At 43.9% G+C, this 26,552-nt stretch overlaps 1 protein-coding gene across 10 annotated transcripts in view; it reads right to left on the bottom strand.

The window, feature by feature from the left end:
* LOC149322916 (E3 ubiquitin-protein ligase HUWE1) overlaps positions 1-26,552 on the bottom strand; it is a 131,742-nt gene that overhangs the window by 26,597 nt on the left and 78,593 nt on the right. For 7 of the 10 annotated variants that reach the window (XM_089484705.1, XM_089484707.1, XM_089484704.1 and 4 more), the window contains 22 exons: positions 25,057-25,184; positions 24,462-24,543; positions 21,428-21,604; positions 21,153-21,312; positions 20,708-21,060; positions 19,942-20,137; positions 19,491-19,667; positions 19,077-19,222; positions 11,062-11,128; positions 10,151-10,365; positions 9,707-9,918; positions 8,929-9,111; positions 6,424-6,596; positions 6,025-6,173; positions 5,530-5,605; positions 4,567-4,665; positions 4,147-4,280; positions 3,622-3,793; positions 3,070-3,298; positions 2,782-2,960; positions 2,122-2,211; positions 1,764-1,915 (listed from right to left, as the gene is read on the bottom strand). In XM_089484705.1, the coding sequence (XP_089340831.1) occupies positions 1,764-1,915; positions 2,122-2,211; positions 2,782-2,960; positions 3,070-3,298; positions 3,622-3,793; positions 4,147-4,280; positions 4,567-4,665; positions 5,530-5,605; positions 6,025-6,173; positions 6,424-6,596; positions 8,929-9,111; positions 9,707-9,918; positions 10,151-10,365; positions 11,062-11,128; positions 19,077-19,222; positions 19,491-19,667; positions 19,942-20,137; positions 20,708-21,060; positions 21,153-21,312; positions 21,428-21,604; positions 24,462-24,543; positions 25,057-25,184 (3,549 nt within the window). The remainder of the gene's footprint in view (positions 1-1,763; positions 1,916-2,121; positions 2,212-2,781; positions 2,961-3,069; positions 3,299-3,621; positions 3,794-4,146; positions 4,281-4,566; positions 4,666-5,529; positions 5,606-6,024; positions 6,174-6,423; positions 6,597-8,928; positions 9,112-9,706; positions 9,919-10,150; positions 10,366-11,061; positions 11,129-19,076; positions 19,223-19,490; positions 19,668-19,941; positions 20,138-20,707; positions 21,061-21,152; positions 21,313-21,427; positions 21,605-24,461; positions 24,544-25,056; positions 25,185-26,552) is intronic. The other 3 variants (XM_089484709.1, XM_089484703.1, XM_089484706.1) reach the window with 2 other exon arrangements.

Raw genomic sequence — 26,552 nt, forward strand, 5'->3', positions numbered from 1 at the left:
AGGCTATCTGAAGTACTGTATCTCCCTTTATGAGCCCATTAGAGTTCTAAAATCTTCAAAAGAGGCCCTTGGCTCTGTCCCACCACCTTCTCAGCCTTGTTTGGTGAGAATAAGGGAGATGGCCTTCCCTATGGCTACCATCAGACTTTGGACTTCCCTCTCCAAGGAGGCCAGGATGGTCACCTCATTGCTCTCCTATTGCTGGCAAATCAAAACATTCTTATGCTACCAGGCTTTCAGAAACTGACTGGGATGGGCTTTTTAATGCAGTGAGGCTTCGTGGTTTGCATACACTATTTTAATGAATTTTGACTTTATAAATTGTCTTTTAAGTAAGTTTTGTATTTATACTTTTTATTGATACTTTTGTAGTTTTAATCTGTATTGCTTTTAACATGTTGTAAGCTTCTTTGGACAACTTAAATACCTAAAGGCATCTGATCCCATCTGATCATGGAAGTTAAGCAATGGCAGCCCTGGTTAGCAGTGATGTTCCTAGTCTTGGTGTCACCTGGTGCAGGTACTGGGGGGCAGTAGTGGATTGCTCTACCCCCATCACCACCCAGAGAGACCACCACAAACCAACCAAGTGGGAGAGGCAGGCACACATGCATGCTCCCCCCTTCCCCATGCCTTTCCTAGTTCGTGCAAGCCACTCAAGACACTGAGGAAAGCAAAAATGGCAGGTGAGCATGCATGCTCTAACTCCTTCCCATGACTTGGCTAGCTCACACAAGCCAGCCAATGTGCTGAGGAAGGTTGGGGGGCAGGCATGCATGCTCCCCCTCCTCCCCACACCTTGGCAAGCTCACACAAGCCAGCCAAGGCACTGGGGAAGATGGGAGAAAAAGGTGCAATTGCTCCTTTTTTCTCTGCTGCTTTGTTCCCTCCGCGGAGAACTAGGGCAGCAGAGAAGGGGCAGTCATTGGCAGCAGCACTGACCCCCCCCCCCCACAGCAGGAGGAGGAGGACTGAACCAGGTGTCACCCCTCTAAGGTGTCACCTGGTGCAGTTCACAGCCCCCTAGTGACACCACTGCTGGTTAGTACATGGATGAGAGACTGGCAATCAGGTGTTGTATTTAAGAGAAAGGAACTGGCAAAGCCACCTTTGCATCTTCCTTGCCTAAGAAAACCCTACAAAATTAATGGGGTAACCATGAAGTTGATTGGTGACTTGAAGGCACAGACACAAGCTGCCTTGAGTTCCATTATTGGGGAAAAGGCTGGATATAGATGATGATATGGTATGCAAGAGATCTTGTAACACCTTTGAGACTGAGAAAGAAAGATAAGCTTTTGTAGACTCAGTCTCCTTTCACCATATGCAAGACCTAGGGAACCATCCTTGCAAGTTTACCTATGCTAAGGGTAGAGACAGTCCCTTGACACGAATATCTAGTCGTAACTGACTGTAGGGGGCAATGTTCAACTCAGTTACCAAGCTAAAGAACCACTGTTGTCTGAGGACCACTCTGGTGGTCATATGGCCAGCATGACTGCACCGAACGCTGTTACCTTCCCACTGAAGTGATACCTAATTATCTACTTGCATTTATATGATTTTGAACTGCTAGGTTAGCAGAAACTGGGGTTAGTGACAGGAGCTCACCCCAACATGCAGCACTCAGGCTTCAAACTGTGAACCTTCCGATCTGATCGTCAGAATTGGTGTCTTAATCACTAAACCACCACATCCCCATTTAACTGTGCTACTTTAGGAAATTTTAGAAGGCCCACAGATGGTCAAGTTGGCCTTCCAACCTGGGCATTTTGCTCCTTGTCTTCTAAATCCTTGGCTTTATCTGTCACTTTGGCCTCCTCCTCAGCCAGCTGCTTGCGTCTTTTCTCCCTGCGCTCTTCAAGCTCCTCATCCCTCAGTGCCTCCAAGTGGTTGATGATGGGAACCTTGACCACTGGATGAGGAAACAAAGAAGCCAAATTTAGCCTGGACAATCAAAGAACATAATAATAATAATAATAATAATAATAATAATAATAATAATAATAATTTATTTCTATCCCGCTTTTCCATGGTGATCAAAGCAGCGTACAGTATGCAATTAAAATACAGAATGTATTTAGAATGGCCTAAAGGAAGGAAAGCTGTTCACTCATTCACCTGAAACACAGTCATGCATGCTTTCTGCATCTAGCACTTTACATTCTTCTGTCCATCGTGTCAAAGCAGTGGGGATACTTGACAGGGTTCCTAAGGAGAAGAGAAGAAGGGGTGACATCATTGAACAACCTCTTACAACAACTCAACCCCAGTCCTCATCACTAAGACATGCTATATGCCTTGGTCCAATTCTTGCATATTCATTTTGACTTCTCTGTACTCAATCTTCAGCTGAATGCATCTTATCCCAACTTCACCAGTTACATATTGTTTTTACAGCGGTACACAATCATATAAAACAAAATTAATCCGAAATAATACAATAAACATGGATTTGTAGTATAGCACTGCTTTATTTAGTGTTAAAAGATTTAACACATAACTATAGTTTAACACAGTCTTCAAAAGAAGTAAGCTGCTATATAATTGCATATTTTGCATGAATTTTAAAAACCTTTTCTGTTATGTATGAGTTAACAAGTCAATAAATAAATAAATAAATAACAAGTATTGGATTGCTAAGATGCAAATTTTCTATCATGGGGAGGAAAAGATTTCTGGCCATATTAGTCCCTGTGATTTTATTCCGGCCACTAATCAAGACCAAGCTAACACCTTCAATGTGCAGAATGCTTAAGCAATTGGTTCATGAGGACTTGCCTGCCTGGCTGGTAGCTGTGCTCTGATCATGGAAGAAGTCATCCAGCAACTCATCATCTGAACGGGCAATTATGTGCACATCATCATTGCCTACTAGGAGGCGAGCTCGACCTCGGCTTTGCAGAGGGAGGCTGCTGCTTAGCTGAAGGATGTCAGCAGCTGCAGAAGGGCCCAGCAACCTAAGGGTAACACAAAAGTTGGAATCTGAAGTAGGATCTCCTTTACATGTAGAAGGAATAGCTTTTGAAAATAATGATGATGCTCTGCTCTTCCCTTCCCGAGTCTCACCTCTGTAGGATGAGTGGTGGGTTGGGCTGCCGGGTCCCAGGATAATGCACATGGATGGTATGGCCAGTGTTAGCTGTCAATTGCCGTAGTGTCCTCTGGCTTCGGCCAATGCCTTGCGCCAAGCGTGTGGTTGAGGAACCACTACCCAAGGTCAAGGAGCTATGGTCTGCATGACGTACCATGAGCGGGTGAGTGGCAGGAATATTGCCAGGCGATGGCGGAATATCCGCTGGGAAGAAAATCAGGAGAAGTTAGCAGGCCAAGATGGAATTCTGAGACATACAAAGAATTTTCCTGTTAAAAGAAAACTAGTCTAATCCAGGCTCAGTGAAGCTGTTATCAAAAAGCTTCTGGATCATAGAGCAATGCTTTGGGGCTAAGATTTACCCACAGATGGCTTGAAAAAACAAGAATGCTATTTCTTTCCAAGGGTGATGGAAAAATCAAAGCTTTCTAGTCCATACACATCCTGGTTTCCTGCCCCCCCCCCCCAAGGAATACCCATTACGGTAACACCCATGTCCTATGGCTTCTAAATGTCAGAGTTCTTACTGGCACTGGAGAACATGTTGTCAAACTCTATGATGAGGTCATCTTCACGGTCAAAGCGTTCAAAACGCACCAGTGGGGAGGCATTCATATCAGGATAGTCTTCATCTAACTCCATCTCAGAGCCGTCATCGTCATCTTCTTCCTCTTCACCTTCCTCACCTTCCTCATCATCCTGGAAAGATATTTAGCACCAAACCCACAGATAAGCAAAAACTGGATAAAATTGAGGCTCCCAAGTTCACTTTCCCCCCTTTCCCCCTTTAATTAATGTCCCTACCAATAGCCAAGGATTCAAAAGAAAATTCTGGTGTTTAGACAAAGCTCTTATTCCAACCAGATGGATAACCTTGTTACTGTAGTTCTCAGGTTGCATTAGCACTGCCTCCCACTACTGACATCCAGCCCCCCACTCTGAGACATTCTCCCCTATTATTTTGCACAAATTTGCCTTAGGAATCCATGTATTAAGACAGGAATGCAGATGTCAGGAGACATTTCTAGTGCCTTTTATTCTAATGCTTTTACCTGATCATCTTCATCTTCCTCTTCTTCTTCTTCCTCTTCATCTTGACTGTCATCTTCATCTTCATTGCTGCCACTGCTGTCTTCCTCCTGGGTGTGTTCTTCTTCATCCTCAGGATCCAGTATATTCATAGAATCTAAAGCAGATTGGAGAGCACAAGTAAAGGAAAATGATTGCTGTTTGTCTAGAGAAGATCTTTCTATTGATCTTCCTGGCAAGATTTCTAAAATACGTCTTGCCAGATAGGAAAAGCTTTATAGAGCCAGGTCTCAGACACCACAAGCTCCTAGGGGAGCTCAAGACTACAGCCACCTTTGACATCAGGCTAAAGTTCCCTTCATCTGCTCTGACTGCTCCCCCACTTTAATTTTTACTACAGGCACTTCTACTGACTCCATGTAATATCTTAGGCAATGGCTCACCTTCCCTGTTGGCCTGTAGTGTGGAAGCCTGGCTCAGATTGGACGGTGCCTCATCCATCAGAACATCCTCCTGAGACTCATCCTCTCCACTTCGGCCCACTGAAGGACACAAAGGTAGTATACAAGATGCAGAAAATTTATGAGAACACAACCCTTTCCTTTATAGGAACTTTTGGGCTGTCCATAAATCTGACAGTAGTGGCCACTTTGAGCAAGTATTATGCAGTAGTCTGAGTGTTGGACAAGGAATGAAAAACACTAGGGTTCAAATCCCCACTCAGCCATGCAAGTCCACTGGATGGCCCTGGGCAAGTCACCCTTTCTCTGCCCAAGAAGAAGATAATGGTACAAATCTCCTCTGAATAAATCTTGCCAAGAAAGCCCTGTGAAAGGGCCACCATAAGCTGGAGTTGACTTAAAAGGATCTAACAAAAAAGTGGCCATCTGTAACAACCCTTATGGACCTGATGTAAATATAATGGTAACAACATTACAGACAGCGACGAAGTTACTGAGGATGAACCATTTATCCCACAATAAATTTCTTCCTACCCCACCCAAGAATTACAGCAAAAGCAAGGATCAAGCAGCTATCCAGATGTTGTTGGGACAGCAACTCCCAGCATCCTCACCACTGGCTATATTTGCTAGGGCTACGGGAACATGCCAGCTCCCCTGAGTTATAAGAACAGATCTCTCCCAAATGGAGAACACACAGCACTGATATAAGCCATCTTCAGCCCAGGACACATGCTATGTGAGAAACAAGAGCTGTCATGATGTGTGCATGTGCAAGAAAGACAACAGATTATTTTTCTGGGGAAATTACTAGTTCATGCAAAGCAGCATTTTGGACAAGGAATTAACATTTTCTTCAAGAGGTCACACACAGGGTGAAAAGGCACTGAACCTAGAAGTCCTGAAGGGCAGACCCTTGAGGACAGAATTCAGGTTGGCACTCACCTATAATAGTGCTGTTGCCTGAGCCACCGTCCTGCTCCAGTAACTCATCTATCAGGTCCTCCAGCTCATTTTCCACCTAGAAAGGTTAAGAGGGACACATCAAAAAAATCTATCTCCTTAATCCCCCCAAATTAATTCCAAGATTCTAAATGACTTCTACAAACTCAAATTCCATTAACATTTCAGCAATCTTATAATCATTCCACCCCCATGTATCTCAACTTGAATAAAGCATTCAAAGACCCTGCAAAGTTGTGAAAGAGCTAAATGCAACTGCCTGGATTTTACCCAGTCATTTAAGAAAAAAGTCCTGATTATCAACAAGTCTTTATCCAACTCTGTCCTCTGCATACAATCCCAAAATATGATTTGAAGCAACACATATAGGAATAACTGTGACTCCAGCTACAATGCCTTTTTTAGTCCTGGCTTCCAAGCCTGCGTCCAAATCCCATGCCCAACACCAACATTGTCCCATCAAGACTCCATCTATACCTGCATCTCTTGTGTGCTCAGCACCTCTGGCTGCCCAGCAATCACAACAGCATCACTCTCTGCTTCACCATCCATTATGTCGCCATCAGCAACTTCTGCTTGGGCAACATCATGATCTTCCTCAGGAGCCTCTGCTTCTCCCCTCTCTCCTGCAAGTAACAAGAAGGTCAAGCGCTCAGGATGCCTTTCTTAGGTTATTCTTAACTTGGCTTAACTGGAGGACAGGTCAAGGGAGACATATATAATGGGAGGTATAAAGATACCTAGATCAGGGATGTGAATGAGAAGTAGATGTGGAGAAAATGAACACAGGCAAGACATTTAAAAAATGGTAAAGAGATGCAGGCTGCAAAGCCCATGAGGTTATAAGACATGGAAGTAATGTAGGTCACATAATACCTGCATCCTGTTGACCACTACTGGCATCTCGTGTTGCTCCCTGAGCATCCTGTTCTGCCTTACTCTTGTTTGAAGCACTCTTGCTACCAAAGAGGCTGCTAGGCTGATTCACAATGCGTGACAAAGTCTCCAGAGGTTTCAAGGCTGCATTCACTGTGTTGGCCATGTTAGGACTTTGGGGAAAACATAAACACAAATGATTCCTTGAGTGTATCCAACAATCCTAATAACAAAGTCAGGACTTTATTACAGAGTAAACTTAGCTTCAATATGGGTAAGTAAACCTTTCAGAAAGATGGGAAGATGTTCTGGTAATTAACCCCGTGGTGGTTGTTATCATTAATTTATGAAGTGCCATCACTGTACATGGTGCTTTACAAGTAAAAGAACAACAAAACAGTTCTGTCCTCATACTTACAATCTAATACACAAAGGGAAGTCCAGCAGACACTGCCTCTTATTATCTCCCTCTGCAGGTAGGACAGTAGCAGTCAGGATGGAGGGAGGGCATTTCATCTTTTTGGCCTAAGCATGGTGGAAATGTACCTACCTTTTTGTCTCTTTTTACAATAGGGAGTACATTTGTACCAAGTGGAAATCTGGGACAAAAACCATGCCTTATCTTGTCACCTGTGCTATTCAATGTGGTGTTATCTTGGACTGCTGCTGGTCCATGAGTCACTGACTGTCAAGCCAGAGAAAGTTTCCAGGAAAGAAACAAACAATGGTATCTAAAGGGCACAAATATGGTGTTGGTCTAGTGTACAAGTACACTAGGAACTTCCCATGAAGGTTGCCAAGGAAAAGGAAACATCCAGGAATGGCTTAACCTCTTCTGCCACCAAGGGAAGGGATCACAAGATTTAAATGTAGTCTTTTTCACTGGATCCCTAGCTCCTCCATACAAAAGCCAAATAAACAGTTGTAGGATGGGGGATACATTGCTCAGCAGAAGTATATGTGAAAAGGACCTTGGGTTTATTGTTGATTCTAAGTTGAACATGAGCCAAGTGTGATGCTGCAGTAAAGAAAGTGAATGTTATTTAAGCTGTATTAAGTTTAATAGATGGAGAGTGAGAAAGGCAGGCCTGGAATGTGAGGAATGAACCCTCTTGGCAGGAGGAGTGCCACCAGGCTGGAAGTAACAAACCTGTCAGTGATCAAATAAAAAATCCTTTTGAAGCCATTCATTTTGATCAATCATACAGATTGATATAGGCAACTGTATTGGCAAATATGAGAACAAGCCATTTTGCCAATTAAAATGTCCAAATCTGGGTGGTCAAATGGCTACCACTAACCAGAGGCATACACTGCTTTAAAAGCTGACTAGTATGTTTTGTTTTAGTGCCAAAAGAATCCCTTGTCCAAGTAGACAGAATGAATGGTGCAGCTGCTAGGTTGGGTGGCCGAAATAGACTCTACGTGGGACATGTCCTCTCCTTCCTCCACCTCAGATCAATGCTTAAAACAGTATCTTGTGCTGCCGCTGAGATCTCAGCCCCTTCAGACACTCAAGGATCAGAAGATGAACTGAGATCCAGTTCCTCTCAAAGAAGCTTGCTGTCGACACTTCTCTCTATAACCCCAGCAGAGGCAGCTCTAGAGGAGGAAGCCTTGATTGTGAGAGATTGACAAGAGCTTGCCCTCAACATCATCAACTCTGTCCCTTCATGAGTGTAGGCAGCTCTAGAGAAGTTAGCAGCTTCAAAAGGAGAGATAAGCCTCCTGGAGGCAGTTAAGAGTCCTCCAACATCCTTGGAGACAGAGACATGTTTCGGACCTTTGGGGATTCATTTCAGGACTTGAAGGGGGAGATTTTCCTCATACTATCTAAAGATTAAAGGGGAGGGGGGTTAAGAATGCAGTTTATCAGAGATGGGGGGTGGGGGTGGGGAAGAAAGCAGAGAAAATGGCAAGCCTTGGCTCCTTTCTTAAGGTAGCAACCAAATAAATGAGAGGCGAGAATAAGGAAATATATCAAGAAAACTTAGGCGGAAAAGAGCAGAGGAGCTTGATATGACCTGTTTTGAGCAAAGGCAAGGTAAAGGAATGGCATGGAGGAACTAGGGATCCAGTGAAAAAGACATAAATCTCATGATCTGCCTTGTCTGGGTGGCTAACACCTTCAACACATGAGTGGCTAACACATGTGTTGAATGTGTTAACACATTTCTGGATGGATCCCTTTCCAGTGGCAGAGAATAACCCCACCATTCTCCCATACAGGTGGCTTAAAAGGAAGTGCCCTTCACTGGCACTGTTAAAGTGGTGGCAGTCCAGCTGCTGGCCCAAGGCAAACTTCCAGATAAAAAACAGAAACAGTTCTAGCCAATGGGCAAAAATATGGTACCAGGCCCTGTCATACCATGAGGAAAAAACAATTGCTGGCCCCCCACACCAGATAGCCCAAGCAGCACTGCCCTCCATTACCTAATTCATACCATTCATAGTCCTGAAACAGTCCACTGCCCACCAATCTTATCAGCGAATAAAGCTAGGTACCTGGATAGATCAAGGCTGTGAGGCACTCTAGCCAAGTCATTGACTAGTCCCTTCTTGAGGAAAAGGCGGATGATGTTGTTCATGCCATTATGCTGTGTCTTGGCTGTGGCACTGCTATAGAAGCTGGAGGTGGATGGGCACGATTCCATAATGGTGCTGATGATGCACATGACTGCCTGAAGCCTAGAGTCAGACAGGGCATTCTTGTCAAAAGAGCATCAATGTGACCTTTCTGGATTTAACAAGAGCTATTATCATGGTAAGGATAATACCCTAAATGTTTAGAAATGCTTGCTCTTCCTAACACAGCTTCCAACCATGTATTTTGAAGTAGGAGGTTCTGTGTCTGTATTTGAGGTGCCTAAATCACAAGGCTCCAAGAACTCAAACACAGCACTAGAGCTTTCTTTAAATAATATTTAATTCATAGGTTTTTGTAGTTTTTTGGGGGCTATGTGGCCATGTTCTAGAAGAGTTTATTCATGACATTTCGCCAGCATCTGTGGCTGGCATCTTTAGAGAAGATCTTCTGAAGATGCCAGCCACAGATGCCGGCAAAACGTAAGGAATAAACTCTTCTAGAACATGGCCACATAGCCCATAAACACCACAAAAAAACTATGGATGCTGGCCATGAAAGCCTTCAACTTCACAATATTTAATTCCTTTTTAATGTACTGTTTTCTATGTTTTTAATTGTACTGTATTTAATAATAATAAATAATAATAATGATATTCTAACTTTTTAAGTACACAAATCCCCCCACAAATCTCACACCTGGCATGTTTTTCAGTGCTCTCTGCCATAGCCAGTGCCCGGCCCAAGGCTGCCTTCACCTCATTCACCAGAGCCACCTGTGCATCTGTGCCACTACCCGCTGCAGCCAAACTGGCTAGAAAAAGCCGAGCTAGGGCTGGTGTGTCTTTGTCTTCTGCATTCTGGGTATGAGGTAGCAGATGGTCCAGAACAAAGGCCAACACACTACAATCCTGAAAGGACAGAGTAAAAGATCATTAGAAAAAGCAACTTCATAATGTCCAGTCTTCTTTCTTCTTCAGAACTATCACTAGCAATCTCTTCAAACTTATTATTTCATCTGTCTATTGAACATACGGTAACTAGGAACACTGGCCTTAAAGGTTCTACCTTGAATCTACCCTCCTCCCACCCAGATCATAGATCCTTAGCAATAGTTAGACGGTTCTTTCTGAAGCTTCTCACCTCTTTGATGAGCTCAGATTGACCCACAGTGTAGTTATAGTTGGCAATTAAGGTGGCAATGCCAACGTATGAACGTACAAGCTCAGCAAGCAGTCGCAAGATGGTGGAAGTGGGCATGAGTGGCTTGCTTCCCTTGGCCTTCTGCTTGTTTTCTTCAGCTGCTTTGTCACCCTCCTTATCTTTCTTACTTTCTCTGGATTCTTCAGGAGTGGAAGCTTATTGGACAAACAAAAAAGGATCAACAATAAGAAACACTACTAACTCATCACATCAAATCTCAGAACAGACAGGACCAGTCAAGTAGAAAGGGTAGAACCTTATTATGTTGTCACTATTAAATGCTAGGGAAATGGTTAAAAGAACTCTAACATTGCATGTAAAGGTGTCACAAGAATGAGATTCATTGTCCAGCTAAGTTCCAATTAGCAGAAGCAATGTGAGCAAGCTGAAGGAAAGAGTTTACTTCTGCAGAAACAGATTCACTTTGAATGGTACAAAGTGAGACTGTGAATTGTTCTGAGTCCAACTTTTATTCCCTTTTACAACTTGGAAACATTAACATAAAGATAGGGACAAAAAGTACAAAAGAGCATCTATTGTACATCTACACAAGTCTCTTGCTCCCAAATGGTGGAGACTTCAAGGCTCAAGAGTCCAGTTTGGGAATAGGGAGTTTATAAACTAAGAATGAGGGTTTCTATTTTTATTATTTTAACCAGAAAGGAAAATAGCTGCTGAAGGGGAACAGGGCCACCTTGAAATGGAGTAAAAAGATATCATTTGGAGATTGGTATAAATAAAACTAGTACTTACAAATACACAGATATTTATAAGAGATTTAGCGGAAATGCATCAGTCCCAGTGCTTCAACTTGACCTTGTGTCAAACGACAAATAAAATAAGGCACTTACCATCTCCTTGTGGAGTCCCAGACTGGGGAGTCTCAGTAGCTGCACTATCAGCAGCAAAGACTTGAGCCTGGAGAGGAAGAATTAGAAGGTAATAATAAGTTTAGGGCTAGCAGCCTGAAATGCATGTAATACAGGGAGGAAAGGACTGCAAAAGTGGACTCTTACTAAGTTTCTTATATGAGAGACCACATCTTTCACTGCTATAAGAGGCATCATGCAAATATACAAAGGTGCCAGGACAGGAGAGTTCAGAGAAGTCAACATTTGAATGGTGCCTTTGATAGTCCACATGTTCAGGTCATTGAAATCTCTAATAAAAATGTCTTCTGTATGAGACTTTATATTAATGAGAGTTATAAGAAATGCAAATGGATTATTCAAAGAAATTACCTGATGAATTAAGGTCTAACTAAGATTCCAGTGGACTCCCTTGTTGCAACAGCTCCAATGACTGCCAGTCCATTTCTGGGCACAATTCAAAGTGCTGGTTTTGGTCTATAAAGTCCTATACGGACGGCTTGGGTTCAGGTTATTTGAAGGACCATATCTAGGGCGCTGGGATCATCCCGAGAAGCCCTTCTCTCTGTTGTACCACCCTCTCAGGTGTGTTTGGTGGGAACAAGAGAGAGGGCCTTTTCAGTGACTGCTCCCAAGCTCTGGAACTCCCTCCCTAGAGAGGCCAGGATGGTTCTATCTTTGGTTTCTTTTCGAAAGTAGATAAGGACAGGTTGCTTACCTGAAACTGTATTTCTTTGAGCGGTCATATGCGAATTCACACAAATGAGTTATTCTGCGCCTGAGCAGTAAACTTCGGAAACTTCTGGAATTACTGGGCAAAACTTAATTTACAACTTTTTGGCGGTAGCTCTGTTCACCCTTATAATACTTCAAGTGTTCCTGTTCTTTCCCCAGTTCCATAAAGTATGTGGCATAGCAGCAACAGAAAGGAATTAAGTGAGAAGGACACGACTGAGGGAAGGATGGGTGGGGTTTGTGTGAATGCACAGATGACCACTCAAAGGAATACAGTTACAGATAGGCAGCCTGTCCTTCTTCGTGGTCTCTGGGAATCACACAAATGGGTTAGACTGACAAGCTTCAGTCAGTGGAGGAAGGAATGTCATGACACCAGTAATAAAGTTCATACAAGTTGCATTTGTTTAAACAACAATAAACTTTTAAACTTTAGAAGTGCATTTGTTGTTGTCATTTGTTTTGGTTTTAAGAGCATAAAACACAAGCAATGCAATAGACTCAGTCCAACCCAGAAAATAACACTGCCCTCCCAAAGGCTGTGTCCCGCCCAGCCTGTAATGTTTAATGAAAGTCATTGGCTGGGACCAGAAAGCAGCCTTACAAACCTCCTCCAGAGGCATCCCAGTCAAAAATGCAGAGGATGTAACTACTGCCCTGGTGGAATGGGCTCGAATCTGAGCAGGAGGCATTTTCTCTGAGAGTTCATAACAAAGATGGATGGTACTTGCCACCCACTTAGAGAATCTGAACAGTCACAGCTTTTGGATTCCGAGTAGCAGACAAAAAGTCTGCGAGCCATTATTTCCCTCCCCAAGCAGCTTCCGCATTCACTGGAAGCTGGGTAAAATGCATCCGCGCATGGTGCGGGCTCACTATACATAACAGTAGTACTGTCTGTCAAGAGAAGGACTATCTTGGTTAGGAGGATGGATTGAAGGCCTGAAGAGCCTTTTCTACAGCAAGCATCTTGAGTGCATTGATGTGAATGGACCTCTCCAATGAGGACCACTTGTCCTTGACCATAAGGCCGGATGTATTTGCCCACCAGCTGTCAGCATGGAAGCATCTGTGGTTAGGGTGACCTGAGGTTGAGGTGGCAGAAAGGGCATTCCGATGCATATATTTTTGGGATTGAGCCACCAGTGGAGAGACTGGGCCACGGGCCTCGGTACTGTGAGCCATTTGTTTGGGGAGTCCTCTATGGAGTTAAAGACTGAAAGAAACCAGGCTTAAAGAGGCTGGAACCGGAGCTTCATCCATGGAATGACAAAAGTTGTCGATGCCATGTGTCCTAATGCCACCTGAATGGAGTGAGCTCTGATTCGTCTGTGATATAGACAGTTTTGAACAGCTCTGGAGAGAATTTGAAATCTGTCTGATGGTAGGTAGGCAATGGACTTGTTGGAATTAAGGATGGTCCTGTCACGGGCAGTCAGGCTGAGGTCTCGGAGGAGGAGGATGAGTTGGTCCCTCGGGTGCAGTTGGAACCTGTGGTGGAGCCACGGCCCCAGCTCTGCCCTGCCAGGCCCTAGTTCTGCTCTACCAGCTCCAGCAGAGTCGGCTGAACCACTCCCTAGCTCTGCTTTGCCAGCTTCAGCAGAGCCTGTGACTCGGCACCCCAGCCTTCCTCCAGCACGAGTGTCCAGGCCTGGGAGACATAGAGGAGCAGGATGAGCTGCTACCTACCTTCAGCCAAAGGAGGACAAAAAGGGCATGCCTCCGGCGTTGCCGGAGGTTGTATGAGAAGCACTCACTAATCACCAAACAGCTGTGATAAGAAGATGGCCTAATATAACCATCTGTGAGATGCCGAGCCTCTCCGTCAGTCTATCTGTTTTCCTTGGCAAAAGCTTCTCTCTCTGACTCCCTCAGACTTTGTTGCCGGACCCCATGATTCCTAGAACTCGGATTGACCTAGAACTCTTGACCCTGGAATGGACTCGCTGAACTGCTCTCTGGAACCCTGGACTTTGGACTGGCTTCTGGTTTTGCTCTATTGGACACTGGACTAATACTGTGCTTATAGATCTGTTTCCTTGCTGCTGCAAACCTGTGTATAGTTTGCATTTGCCTGCCTCAGTGTTATCAGCTTCTCTGTTTGGCTGCTTTCCTGGACAGGTCCCGATGAACCTGATCTGCCTGGTAGAGGCCAGATTGGACTTCTCAATGTTGATCATGAGCCCTAGAAAGTCCAAAAGAGACAAGGCAAACTTGATGGTTCTCCGCAGGATTTCTCTGGATGTGGCAGCAAAGAGCTAGTTATCAAGATAGGGGAAGACCATTATTCCCTGTTGATAAAGGTAAGCCATGATGGGAGCCATGCACTTGGTGAAGACTCTTGGTGCTGTAGCAAGGCCAAAGGGAAGCACCCCGTAATGGAACATCTAGGTTCCTATGGCGAAGGCAAGGAATCCTCTGTGGCCTTGTTGAATCCCCACAGGGAAATATGTGTCTTTGATATTAAGCGTTGCAAACCAGAGATCTTTCTGTAACAGAGGTAAAATAGAAGCAAGGGTTACCATGTGGAGGGGGTGGTAAACGAGATAAGAGTTCAGGAGGTGGAGGTCGAAGATAGGCTGGAGGTCTCCATCGGTCTTGGGGACAGTAAAATATCTGGAGAAGAGGCACCAATGCACCCGCATGGGATCCATGGGTTCGATCATGCCCTTCCTTAATAAAGTGTGCACTTTGTCGAGTAAGGTGTCTGAAGGGGGGGTGGGTAGAAATGACAGCCCCGGTGTTCGGGAGCTCTTCAAAATCGAGAGCATAGCCCCTATAGGCTATGTCATGGTTCAGGTGTACAGAAAGGGCCAGAGTGTATCCTGAAGCGGGTGGAAACAAAGTGTGCAGCATCACTTCAGAGCCTCCTCTTGCTCTGGTCCACATCCTTCTTCTGGTAGCCCTGTCAGTACCGAGGCTGACTGGTTGCCGGCAACCAGAGGAAGAAGGCAACTGTGAGGGATAGCACTGTTGAAGTTGGTCATGGGGTTGGCAGTGACACTCCTGCTGCTGATAATGGTACTGCCTCTGCTGCTGAAGATACCAAGGACGCTGCCCCCATACGGCTGATGTGGAGGAGACTGGAAGGAGGAGGTTGACATACCATGTTTTTTGGCAGCCACCTTCATCCTGTATTTGTAATTCATCTTCTCATCTGTCTCTTTGTAAAAGAGTCCAAAATCAGAGGAAAGCACCTCTAGTTTTTTTATTTTAATTCTTAGTGTTTAATGTTTAATGATGATTATATTTTAGTTAAGGGATGAGGGATGGAATTTTAGTTGTATATATTATGTTTTGTTCAGGTATTTTATTTATTTGCTTCTGCAAATCATTTATGTATTTTATGTAATTGTTTATGTAATTTTGCTTACTGTTTAATGATGGTTGTATTTTAGTTAAGGGATGAGGGAAGGAATTTTAGTTTGTATATGTTATGTACTGCTTAGGTATTTTATTTATTAGCTTATATAAATCGTTTATGTATTATATGTTTTTATGTAATTTTGTAAACCGCTTTGATCTTTTTGGAAAGGTGGTATATAAATAAATTTATTATTATTATTATTATTATTATTATTATTGAAAGGCAAGTCCTCTATTGCGGCTCAAGCATGCGGACTGAGGTTTCATGTTCTAAGCCAAGCATGTCTCCTCAAGTCAATTAATCCTGACACAATCTTTGCAGCACAATCTGCGGAATGTCTGGAAGAAGTAATTTGCTGGCCTTCAATGACAAGGGCTTCAACCTGAAGTGCTAATGCCAAAGATAATTTGTCCTCAACAAGATCATCCAACAGAAGCAACATATGCTCCATCAGATGCTGCCCCCATACAAGCCAAGTAGTTCGCGACCTTAAAGTCAAGTACCGAGGCCGCATAGAACTTCTTGGCCAAACCATTGACCGGTTTGCTTTCTCTGCCCATCAGTGTTGTGGACATCTTGGGAGTGAAAGCTAATTGAGATCACTCTACTATGGTAGAGTTTGGCTTTGGATGCTCGAACAACCAAGATGAAGATGAAAGAGAGATCCAGTAGAGATTCTCAATTTTCTTGGAGGTTGAAGGAATGGTGGTGGAGGTGTCCCAAGAATGCTTGGCAATTCATTCCAAAGAGGATAGGAATGCGATGGAAACTGGTGTCAGTACCTTGCCATGAACCCGATGCTCAATCGAGTCCAATGCAACATCATCCACATGTGTGACCTCAATCTCCAAAGCATTTACCATCCTTACTACCTGTTCAGCAAAGAATTTAATATCATCAGTAGGAGAGGCTGGGTCATGTATGACCAACAACTGAGAAGGAGGTGCCTCCAGATTCGAATCCACCAAGGATGAATGTATTGACGGTAGAGACCTAGGAGATCCCTGTGGAGTGAATAGTAAAGGCTTCTCTTTTAAAAGATGCCCACTTTGGAGAGGCCTGGGGAGGTGACGATCTCAAAGCACCTGTGTTGGATGGTAACAGTAGTAGGTGCAGGGTGCCTTGGGGAGCATGACCCTCGGCGCATCAAACGACAGAATACCTCGGCATCAACCGATATAAAATAGCACTCAGTCTAACTATCATAAATAAGGTTCAAATTATCCTGAAGAAAAGGATCAGGAGGATAGTGTGGGAGGTCCTGACGAGTCAATTCAGCAAGGCCAGAGAGTCAAGATTGAAGTTGAGGCAAAGCAGTGCATTGGAACAGAATGCGTTGTGAAGATAATAATAATAATAATAATAATAATAATAATAATAATAATAATAGGATTTATTTATATGCCGCCCAATCACTGGGAATCTGGGCAGCTTACAACATAGGGGATAATAGATGGTTCCCTGCCCTCAGGCTTACAATCTAAAAGACAGGGCACAAAAGGAAAAGGGAATGGTGAGGGGGGGAGGGGATCAGGTCCAGCATTCTTCTCTTCCTCTGAGGCCTGGACCAAGGCAGATGGACTGGAGGGAGGGCTCTTCTTCTTCAGGCTAGCCCTGATGGAGCTGGACTAGAATCTCTCCCTCTGACTCGGATTCGAGGTTGACATGGACGAACCAGAGTGATTCAGTCGAAGTCTTTCAAGTTAGAGTAGTCGTTGGTCTGTCCACATGGACTTGATCCACATCAGTACTGAGGGCCACTACTGGAGTTTTAGGCAGTGAGCCCGAAACCTTGGTATAAGAAGGTCTGTGACGCACCTTCTAAGAGGATGGTCTTGTCATCGGAATGATGCCGTTTTGAGGCCTTCTTGGTTTTGGAGTCATCTGAACTCTGGCAGCACAGTCCTTCTGTGCCTCTTCAGATCTCTTTCTGGTCTGAGACCTTTCTGGGTCTGACCTTGGGGAGGTTACAGAAACCTGAGCCGGGGGAGCAGAGGCAGGGCATAAGGCCTGCTCATACAGGGCCGCTTTGAGCCATGAGTCCCAGTTCTTACGGGCCTGAGGGGTCATGGATTTGCAGAGGGCACAGGATTGTACACTGTGACCCTCGCTTAGGCAGAGACGGTATGTAGCGTGCGGGTCTTGTCCAGGAATCTTACTGCCACATTTGTTGCACCTCTTGAAGGTGGAAGATGGTGTAGCCATTTTCATAATAAAGAATCTCTCAAACCGTGAAGCAAAAATGAAGTCAGACAGTCTGTGTCTATCAATTTGAGTTTATCACCAAGTGAAAATCCAAAAGAGTAGTCAAATCCAAAGAGAGGTCAAAATCAAATTTTAAGCCATTAAGGGAGGTAAGCGATTCCAAGCAAAGTTCCTTCAAAGCTGCTGTCGCAGCAAATGAAAGGAACTGGGGAAAGAGCAGGAACGCTAGGGGTCTTATAAGGGTGGGCGGAGCTACGGCCAAAAAGTTTTAATTGAAGTTTTGCCTAGTGATTCTAGAAGTTCCCGACCACGAAGAAGAAAAATGTTTTTATGCCACCAGGCCTTTATATATTGATATGGGTGCTGTTTTGTTTTAAAGAGTTTTGAATTCTTACATTTTAATAATGTAATGTTTTTAATTCTTTGAATTGTTTAATTGTTTTTTAAACTTTGTATTTTTAATATTTTATACTGTTTTAACTTAGACTGTTTTAAATTTGTTAGCCGCATGGAGTCCCTGTACTGGGAGAAAGGCGGGATATAAACTATACAAGACATCGTTTGGGTTAGAGCATTACTTTATTAATCTTACTCTGGCCCCCTACTAGAAAAGCATTTACAGCTAGCTCTAAGGTACCAATGTATGCCTTCTGCCTATTTGACGGGCATCTAAGATTATGTATCTGCAAAAGTGGGGAAGTGGAGAATATCGAACATTATCTTTTACACTGTCCCCTTTATATATCTCCTCTAGACAAAGGTTTCTTGAATGTATTTTACATTCCCTTTCCGACAGATCTTGTTTTCAGCAGATTTGTGTTCTTCTGGCTGGCAATGATTTATTTATTACTTCTATGGTAGCAAAATTTGGTTTAGCTGCAAGCAAGATTAGAATCAGTTTTCTCAATGGGAATGACGACTAGAACTTTTCTAGTTTTATGTTTCTATTATTTTATCATTAATGGCGTATTATTGTTTTTCGTTGATGGGCTTATTAATTTTACTATGTTGTTTTTTTGTGTGGTTTTTGTGCCTTGATCTTTTTATACAGTTTTTGTATTTACTGATTGGATCTGTTTTATATCGTGACGGCTTTTAGCTTTTGACAATAAACTTTCACTTATCTAGATAAACAGAATAATAATAATAATGATGGTGGTGATGATGATAGCAAAAGCAGCTTCATTTATATACTTCTTCATTTCACCTTGGCCAGTGATCCCCAACCTGTGGATCGGGACCCCTTTGGGGGTCGAATGACCCTTTCATGGGGGTCACCTAAGACAATTGGCAAACATCTATTTAATTACAATTATGAAGTAGCAACAAAAATAATTTCATGGTTTTGGGTCACCACAACATGAGGAACTGTATTAATGGGTCGCGGCATTAGGAAGGTTGGGAACCACTGACCTAGGCAGTCTCTAAGTAGTTTAAAACTGTAAGCTAATTGACCCCAACAAGCTGGGTACTCACTTTAGCAACCTCAGAAGGATGCAAGCCTGAGTCGAGCTTGAGCCTTGGCTGGTATTGAACTCACAACCTTATGGTTTGTGAGTGAGTGGCTGCAGTACAGGCATTTAACCACCGCACTACCAGGCTCAAGCTGCTGCTGCTGCTGACTTTAAAACTCCAGAGACAATAGAATTATTTAGGGTGGTGGTTACATGAACAGTCCAAAAATACTCACATTGATGCCAAAGCCTGTCTGAGAGTCAAAGTCACTGCCCTGACGTGTCAAAGAGCGGTACTGCTGGTACACATCATCTCCCACATCTTGAAGGATCTGGCTCACCTCCTGGTTAGTAGTGTTTGCCTTGGGCTCAGACTTGTCCACTAGAAAAGAAAATGAAAGTATGATAACTGTTAGCAATATCATTTCAGGGACAGCTGTTGTGTATGACAAATTCAAATTGTTAAGATGTCCAGGACAATGTAGTGCTGTTTTCCTTGTAGAAACAAAAATGGTGAAGGGGCACAGTTAATACGGAGTTTTTGTTCTAACTGTATTCAATTCACATTTTCTCGAGGAGGAAGGTCTAAAGGGAGTCTCCAGGAAGACTACAAACTCTATATGCACAGACTTTCCCAGGTTATCATGTACCTTCATCAGGGGCATGGTAAGCAGCCAGAGCATTCAGCATGTCATAGATCACCTCCTTGATAGTGTCAGGGATGACAGGCAGTGGAGAAGGTTTCACTGGAGTGGTCTTCACCAGTTGCACTGCATTGGGTCCCTTGATCCGCAAGTTCTCAAACTCATCGTCAGAGGCTTGGGGAGCAAAACGAGAAAGAATAAAAAGAACTAGAGCAGTCAACACTAGGAAAATGATTTGAAGAACAGATGGCTATGGTTCTTTGTCCTTTTTATACCTGCTGTTTTGTTCTGGGCCTGGTTTCACTACAGAGTCAATTCCTCTTGTCTATTTTTTATCCAAGCTCTCTCAAAATATAAGAACCACACTCTTTCTTTTGACATGCATGCATGTGTATGCACAAATACATACACTAGGTTGGCCACTAAAGGAAAACCAGCAGGGGTCTAGATTACTTACCAGTACCAGAACCACGGGGAGCAGGCAAGGCTATGCGAATGCAGCCATTGGCCACCTCAGTGAAAATCTCAGGATTGCGGCAAGCAGCTGGGCCCAGAACTCGCAAGATGTAGTTGATTTCCCGAGAGCCCAAACTACCTGACACCACACCTGATGTAGTACTGCCTGCTCCACTGGTGGCCGCTGAGCGCACAACCTGGAGCAACAGAATAATAGAGGCAGGTGTTAAGGCAGCTAAAAACTGAAAGACGTTGATCTCAAACACAAAGTCTAAGGAAGCTTGAGCATGTACATAATAGAAGACAGGCCAAAATACTGGGGAGAAAGTAGGATGAAAGTATTTATGTAATCCCTCATTTAGGTACCCCCTCCCAACCAAAAGAAAATACCAAAGGCAGAAAAATAAGATCTAGGAGACATGTATAGGGAGAAAGGATCAATGTGTTCCACTCATTACAATGCAATCTTAGACACCATTAAGAAAAGCCTAATATCTAATAATATATATCATAATATCTAATATCATTTCCTATGAAACCTACAGTTAAATCCTGCTCTGAAGTTCTTGTACTGAGCAAGAAGCTAAATTAGATCATCTCCAAGTCCCTTTCTGCTCTATGACTCTGCAAATAGAGCAACAACACCTTTCCCATATGGTGTGCTAGGTAGAGGCCAATTCTGTAGAGTACCATGTTGAGAGATGAAGAGAGTGGCAATTAAAGCTCCACTCTTCTTCACAATATGGTAGGGGTGAGGTGAACCATACCTTCTCCATAGTGTGATGCAGTGTGCAAGGGTCCTCGATGATATGCCGGAAAAGCAGGGTGACAAGAGGTGTGAAGCCATTGAAGCCAGAGCTCTGTGTTAGGCCCAGGATCATGCGTGTACTCTTGAGCTCAGCAAACATCATGGCGTATTTGTGGTGGCGGGTGAGGCGCAGACACAGGCGCAGTGTGGCGTGCAGAGTGTCTGGTTCCACAGGCACACCCAACATGCTGACACAGGCCCGAATCAACACAGTCACCATCTCCTCTGTCAGGCCCTGGATGAGGATCTCTGATGGTTTGGCATCTTCTGCAGGTGCTTCTTTCTCTGTGGCAAGGCTCTCAGCAGGCATATCTGATGGGGGGGAAACAAAAAGAACTGAGAATACAAGTTCAAATTTCCTGCATTTTGTCAGTAATCCAGACTTGAGAATATGTGTTCACTACCATTCGTCTTCTCCTCCTTAGGCTTGCTTTCCACCTCCTTCCCTTCTTCTAAAGTTCTCTCCAGCTCTTGTCCGTTGCCCTCCTTCACACTCTTGCTAAGGCGAGGAACCCTGAGCAAGGTTAGCATTACTGGACGTCTGTTCCCAGTCTCTTCATTCACCTATGTAGTCAGGGGGAAAAGGCAGAAAGTTAAAAAAAAGCATTCCATCCCATGTGCTTCATCTAACCTGGCAACTTTACCAGACATTTTTGTGACATTCCTACTATGCCTATACCTGCACCATTGTAGTGAACTGTACAGTGTAGCGCCGACGGCCAGCAGTAAAGCGAACACTGGTCTCTCCTGCTTTCCACGCTGTGTCAATAGTGCTGTTGTTGCTTGCACTGTAGCTACACCAACGGCCTGAGCGATCATCAAACCAGCGCCAGTTATTGCCATTGGCCTGGAGGTACTATGGTTAAAAATCAAAACAAAAACAAGACTCTCATAGGTTGCAGACCTACAATGGAATCTTATGCACATCTACTTAGAATTAAGATTGAATGCATGCCATGGAACTTACTCAGGAAACTAAGCCTTAAGACATATTGCCTATTATAAGGGAAGAAAACAGGAGCAGAAATCACATGGCTTACAGGCACCACATGCTTTTCAGGGCTATGTTTATTCTCCTTTAAAGTAAGGGTTCTGCTTTGATGGAAAGGGGTATGCTGGTCTATGACCATAATAAACATCATCCTGCAGAGAGTCAGGAGAGCCCAAAGACCATCTGGGAGTAAGGGAGAGGAAGTTTGATGCTGCTCAGCGACTGCGTAGCCCATCTCTTCCTTCCTTCACCCAAGGACTTCTGCACCTTCATAGAGAAAGTTGCCTCTTAGCAAGACCGAGGTGGAGCCAGCAGTTCCTAACAACTACTGCCCAACAGTCTCCTTGTCTGAGCTAGCCAGGGTGGTCTCAGAGGTAGTGTTGGAGTCTCCTCGGCTTATATTGCTGGGAGACTTCAACATCCATGCTGAGGCTACCCTGTCAGGAGTGGCTCAGGACGTCATGGCCGCCATGACAACCATGGGCTGTCCCAAGTGATAACTGGCCCCACTCATGCCACTGGGCACACTCTAGACCTTGTGTTCTGTACAGGAGGTGGGGGGAATGTTGGTGATCTGGGACTGGAGGGGCTTTCTACCATTCTATTGTCATGGACAGATCATTTCCTGGTCAAGTTTAGACCTGCTGGAACTCAGCACCTCTGCACGGGTGGGGGACCCATTAAGGTGGTCTGCCCTGGAGGCTTATGGATCCAGATGGATTCCTGATGGCTCTTGGGGAGTTTCCTGCTGCCTTGGCAGGTGGTCTTGTCGAAGCTCTGGAATGGAGAAATGACCAGGGCAGTTGACACAATCGCTCCTAAGCATCCTGTCTCATGGAGTAGAGCTAAACCAGCCTCTTGGTTCTCTAAGGAGCTGGCAGCAATGAAGCAAACAAGATGGAGAATAGAGTGAGTGGCAGAAAACTCAGAATGAATCAGACTGAAAACAGGCTAAAATCCACCTGAATACATACAGTATGGTGATGCACCAAAAAAGGCTTTTTTGACAAAAACTATTGGGGCTGCACAGAATCGTTCAGCTGAGCTGTTTCGAGTGGTCAGGGATCTTGGTCTTGAGGAGAATTTAAGCCACTCAACAGCTTGCTGTGAAGAATTTGCCCAACATTTTGCTAATAAATCACTCAGATTCACTCTGACATAGATGCCAGAATTGACACAGTTCCAGTGGATGTAACCTTGGCTTCTGCTTGTCCAGTATTGATGGATACTTTTCAATTTGAGTAGAGTGATGATGTGGACAGGATCCTTGGAGAGGTGAGAGCCACTACATGCATAGTCACTAGAGCCTTGCCCTAGTGATTACCGTATATACTTGTGTATAAGTCAACCTCATGTATAAGTCAAGGGAAGGTTTCAGGGTCAAGATCCTGGATTTTGATACGACCTGTGGATAAGTTGAGGGTAAAACCTAGGGGGCCATAAGGAAGGATGGACAGGGGGAAATACCACTTCCGTCCCTCCTTCTCTGGACCTCTAGGAAGCAAGTGGATTTAAACAGAGAGTTGTTTCCATAGGAAGCAAGGCCTTGCAAAAGGGACTGAAGAGATAGTTTTAAACGGAGAGTTTTCCCCATAGGAAGCAAAGGCTTGCAAAATGGACCAGGCAAGTGGATTTCAAAGGGGAGTTTTCCAAATAGGAAGCAAAGCCTTCCAAACAGACCAGGCAAGTGGATTTCAAAGGGGAGTTAGTTATTCCTATAGGAAGCAAAGGCTTGCAAACAGACTGGAGGGGGAAGGAATTCAATGGAGATTGGGGCGCCAGGCTTGCTTGCTATGGGACCTTTCTAAGCACTACTGGTGCACTGACCCTTCTATAAGTCTACCCAAGATTTTAGGGGCAATATTGGGGCATAAATTTCTCGACTTATAGTCAAATACATACGGTAATGCCTTTTTACAGCAAGGCAGAGTTCCAACATGCCTAAAAGAGGCTGTGGTAAGACCTCTTGAAAAAAACTTCCCTGGATCCTAGTGTACTAGACAATTACAGACCTTTTAATAGTCTTCTCTATAAAATATACTAATGAGCTATACAACTGCTCCTTTAATGAAACAGAATAATTACAGAAGATATTCTGGTTGTGGGAAAGCATTCTGCACATGATTAATTCAGCCTTTTCGTTTGTTTCCTAAGCCTAGAGTGATTATAAAGCTGTGATGAATGAAGTGTGTGATCAGCCTTATCACTACTGAAAAAGAAACAAAAGACTAAGAATACTGTAGTTTTCAACTACTTTTCTACCATTTCAATGAACACTAAATCTAAGTTTTCACAGACAAAAGCCCACTTGGTCAGATTCATCATAAGTGCTTAGGACACAGTGTATTTACTAACCACTAGGGTAACACTAATCCATCTCCTGCAATAAGTTTACAATAACTAATCGTCAGGAGTTTGTTACTTTCTTCATTTTCTTACCTTTTATATCTGAACTGCATTGGGATGACAACCACTGCAAAACATTCACAGCTACTTGACGATTATCACCATGTATGGTGCCATTGGTTTTTAATAGCTTGCTTGTATAGTATGAGACAGCAATAGCTATCAGATGTCTTTAATTATGCATTTGGGATGGATCAATATTCTCCAGTTTTGGTGAGGTATATAATCTATAATGTTTGGTGAGGTGTTTAATCTATAATTTGTGCCTCTTTCTTCCAATTCTCTGCTTAAGACCTTACCCTATCAGAGCTCATACCTTGTTCATCTGGGCTCTCCTCTTGGAGGAGATAGCTGTCTTCTCATAGAAGTCAATTAACAAGAGGACTGGTGTGATCCACCTGTGGGAGACAAGTTAAATGAGTCAGGAAACACAGCAAACAAATGCACTGAAACAACTTGGCTATTGAAAAAGACCCCTCTTCCCATCCCCATCATGTGCCTCTGAAGGGATAAGACTAAGAAGGGCTACCTACAAATATCTCAAAGTCCCAAACAGAGCTCAGCATGAGAGAAAACAATCCTTCAGACAGGGTAATTTATCCTTGTTTAGAACAGTAACTCTTCCCAGGGCACAAGAATAAAATCTTTTGGTTTCACTGTTCTTGACCCAGGATGAATTGAAATATATTTCAAAGTTGCAAACTCAAGACCACTGACAAAAACAATTCCATTCCAGGTCAATAATGGCATCCTATCAATTGTTATGAGTTTTACTAGGTACAATTACAAAACCAGGAGCATCCTCAGGAATAACCAGGAGGAGGCAAAAGCTAAGCCAGGATGCAGCAGGAGGGGGGGGGGGGGTCACTTAGGGATTCTCAACTCACACTCTGAATTGGTTTATTGCTTACTTTGGTGTCTGTACTTCTTTTTGTTCTTTGGCAGCTTGCAAGCAAGGCTGCACCACTTCCAGGAGCTTGATTAGCACATTGAGAATGCCACTTGACTCTACCACTCGAGCACATGGCAATTTCAACTCCTGCAGGTAGACAAAAGCAAACAGGTTGGCACCCATGAAAACTAGTCCAAGGACAAAATGACTATGATATTAAAGCCTTGACCAAGGTCAAAGTAGTATTTTTACTGTATAGGAGAGTGAAGAGAAGTTCAAGGTATTTAATACATCTATATACAGTGCACCTGCTTCATACGCTGGAAGCCGCACCGGAAGGAGCAGCACTGCATGCCGGAAAAGACAATGGCACACACGCTGTGCACCGCCGTGGGCACAAGCCCCATTCACTTGAATGACGCTTGAGCATACGCGTTTTTTCCCTTACACTGGGGTTGGGGTGGGGTCTAGAAGAGATCCCCCCCATAAGGGAAGGGACGATTGTAGATAGATATACACATACAGAGTCTGCCCTCCACATTTGCAGGGGTTAGGAGTGCAACATCGCCATGAAGGTGGAAAAACCGCGAATATGTAAGGGTGTGTAATAGGGGAAAGAAGCTGGGGAAAGCTGGCCAAAGCATGGGGGAAGGTGGGATTAGCGTGCACGTGCCCTTCCTGGCTACTCCCTCGCCGCTGAGCTTTTTTCCCTGAGGGGAAAAGCCCAGGAGGCAGAGGAATGTGCGTGCGTGCCCTTCTCAGCTGTGGCGTGGACAAACTCGTGAATAATCAAATTGCAAATGTTAAACCCGCAAAAGTGGAGGGGCAATGGAATATATCCTGCTTTACTGTATCAATACTGAATTTTGACTGAAAATCTCACTTGTTATATAGAATAGCCAACCCCCAAATAAATAATCTATACAGGGGTGAGGAACCTTTAACATTTGATGATGTTCCACTCCAGTACCCATCAGCCCTGCCAGCATGCCACAGATTACAGGAGCTGTAGTACAATATCTGGAGGCACATGGGTACCCACTCCATCTTCATAAAATGCAACCAAAGTGTTACCACTCTCACTTTCAGAAAATATTCTTCTGTATTGCTTTGCACTTCAAAATGTTTATGGAAAATATAAATATAGTAATACTAATACCTCAGAGAAACAAATCATTAATATTTTCTAAATAAAAACATTTTTTCATCTACCTGAATGCAGGAAGAAAGTTGGCAAGGCTTGCCCACATTGGGAAGACAGGCACTACCACAGTCCACTAAGAAAGCCCTAGATCCAGTGCTTGCCAGCCAGGTTTCAGATTGAGGGAGAGGACACCTGAAGAACCAAGGACTGTTCAGATTTTAATCTGCAGGTAGACCTCTGAAAGGTTTGCAGTAGATTGGCAAGGATTTCCCTATTGATTTACAACAGCAGGAAAACTGCTCCCCCACACTTGGCTCTAAATCACACTGCTGAATCAAAGACATCTTGGGGGCAATCCAGGGGGATTCTTC

This window comes from Sceloporus occidentalis, unplaced genomic scaffold (genome assembly GCF_023333645.1).
Source record: "Sceloporus occidentalis isolate IW3139 unplaced genomic scaffold, rSceOcc1.0.p SCAF_1, whole genome shotgun sequence".
Classification (NCBI taxonomy): Eukaryota; Metazoa; Chordata; class Lepidosauria; order Squamata; family Phrynosomatidae; genus Sceloporus; species Sceloporus occidentalis.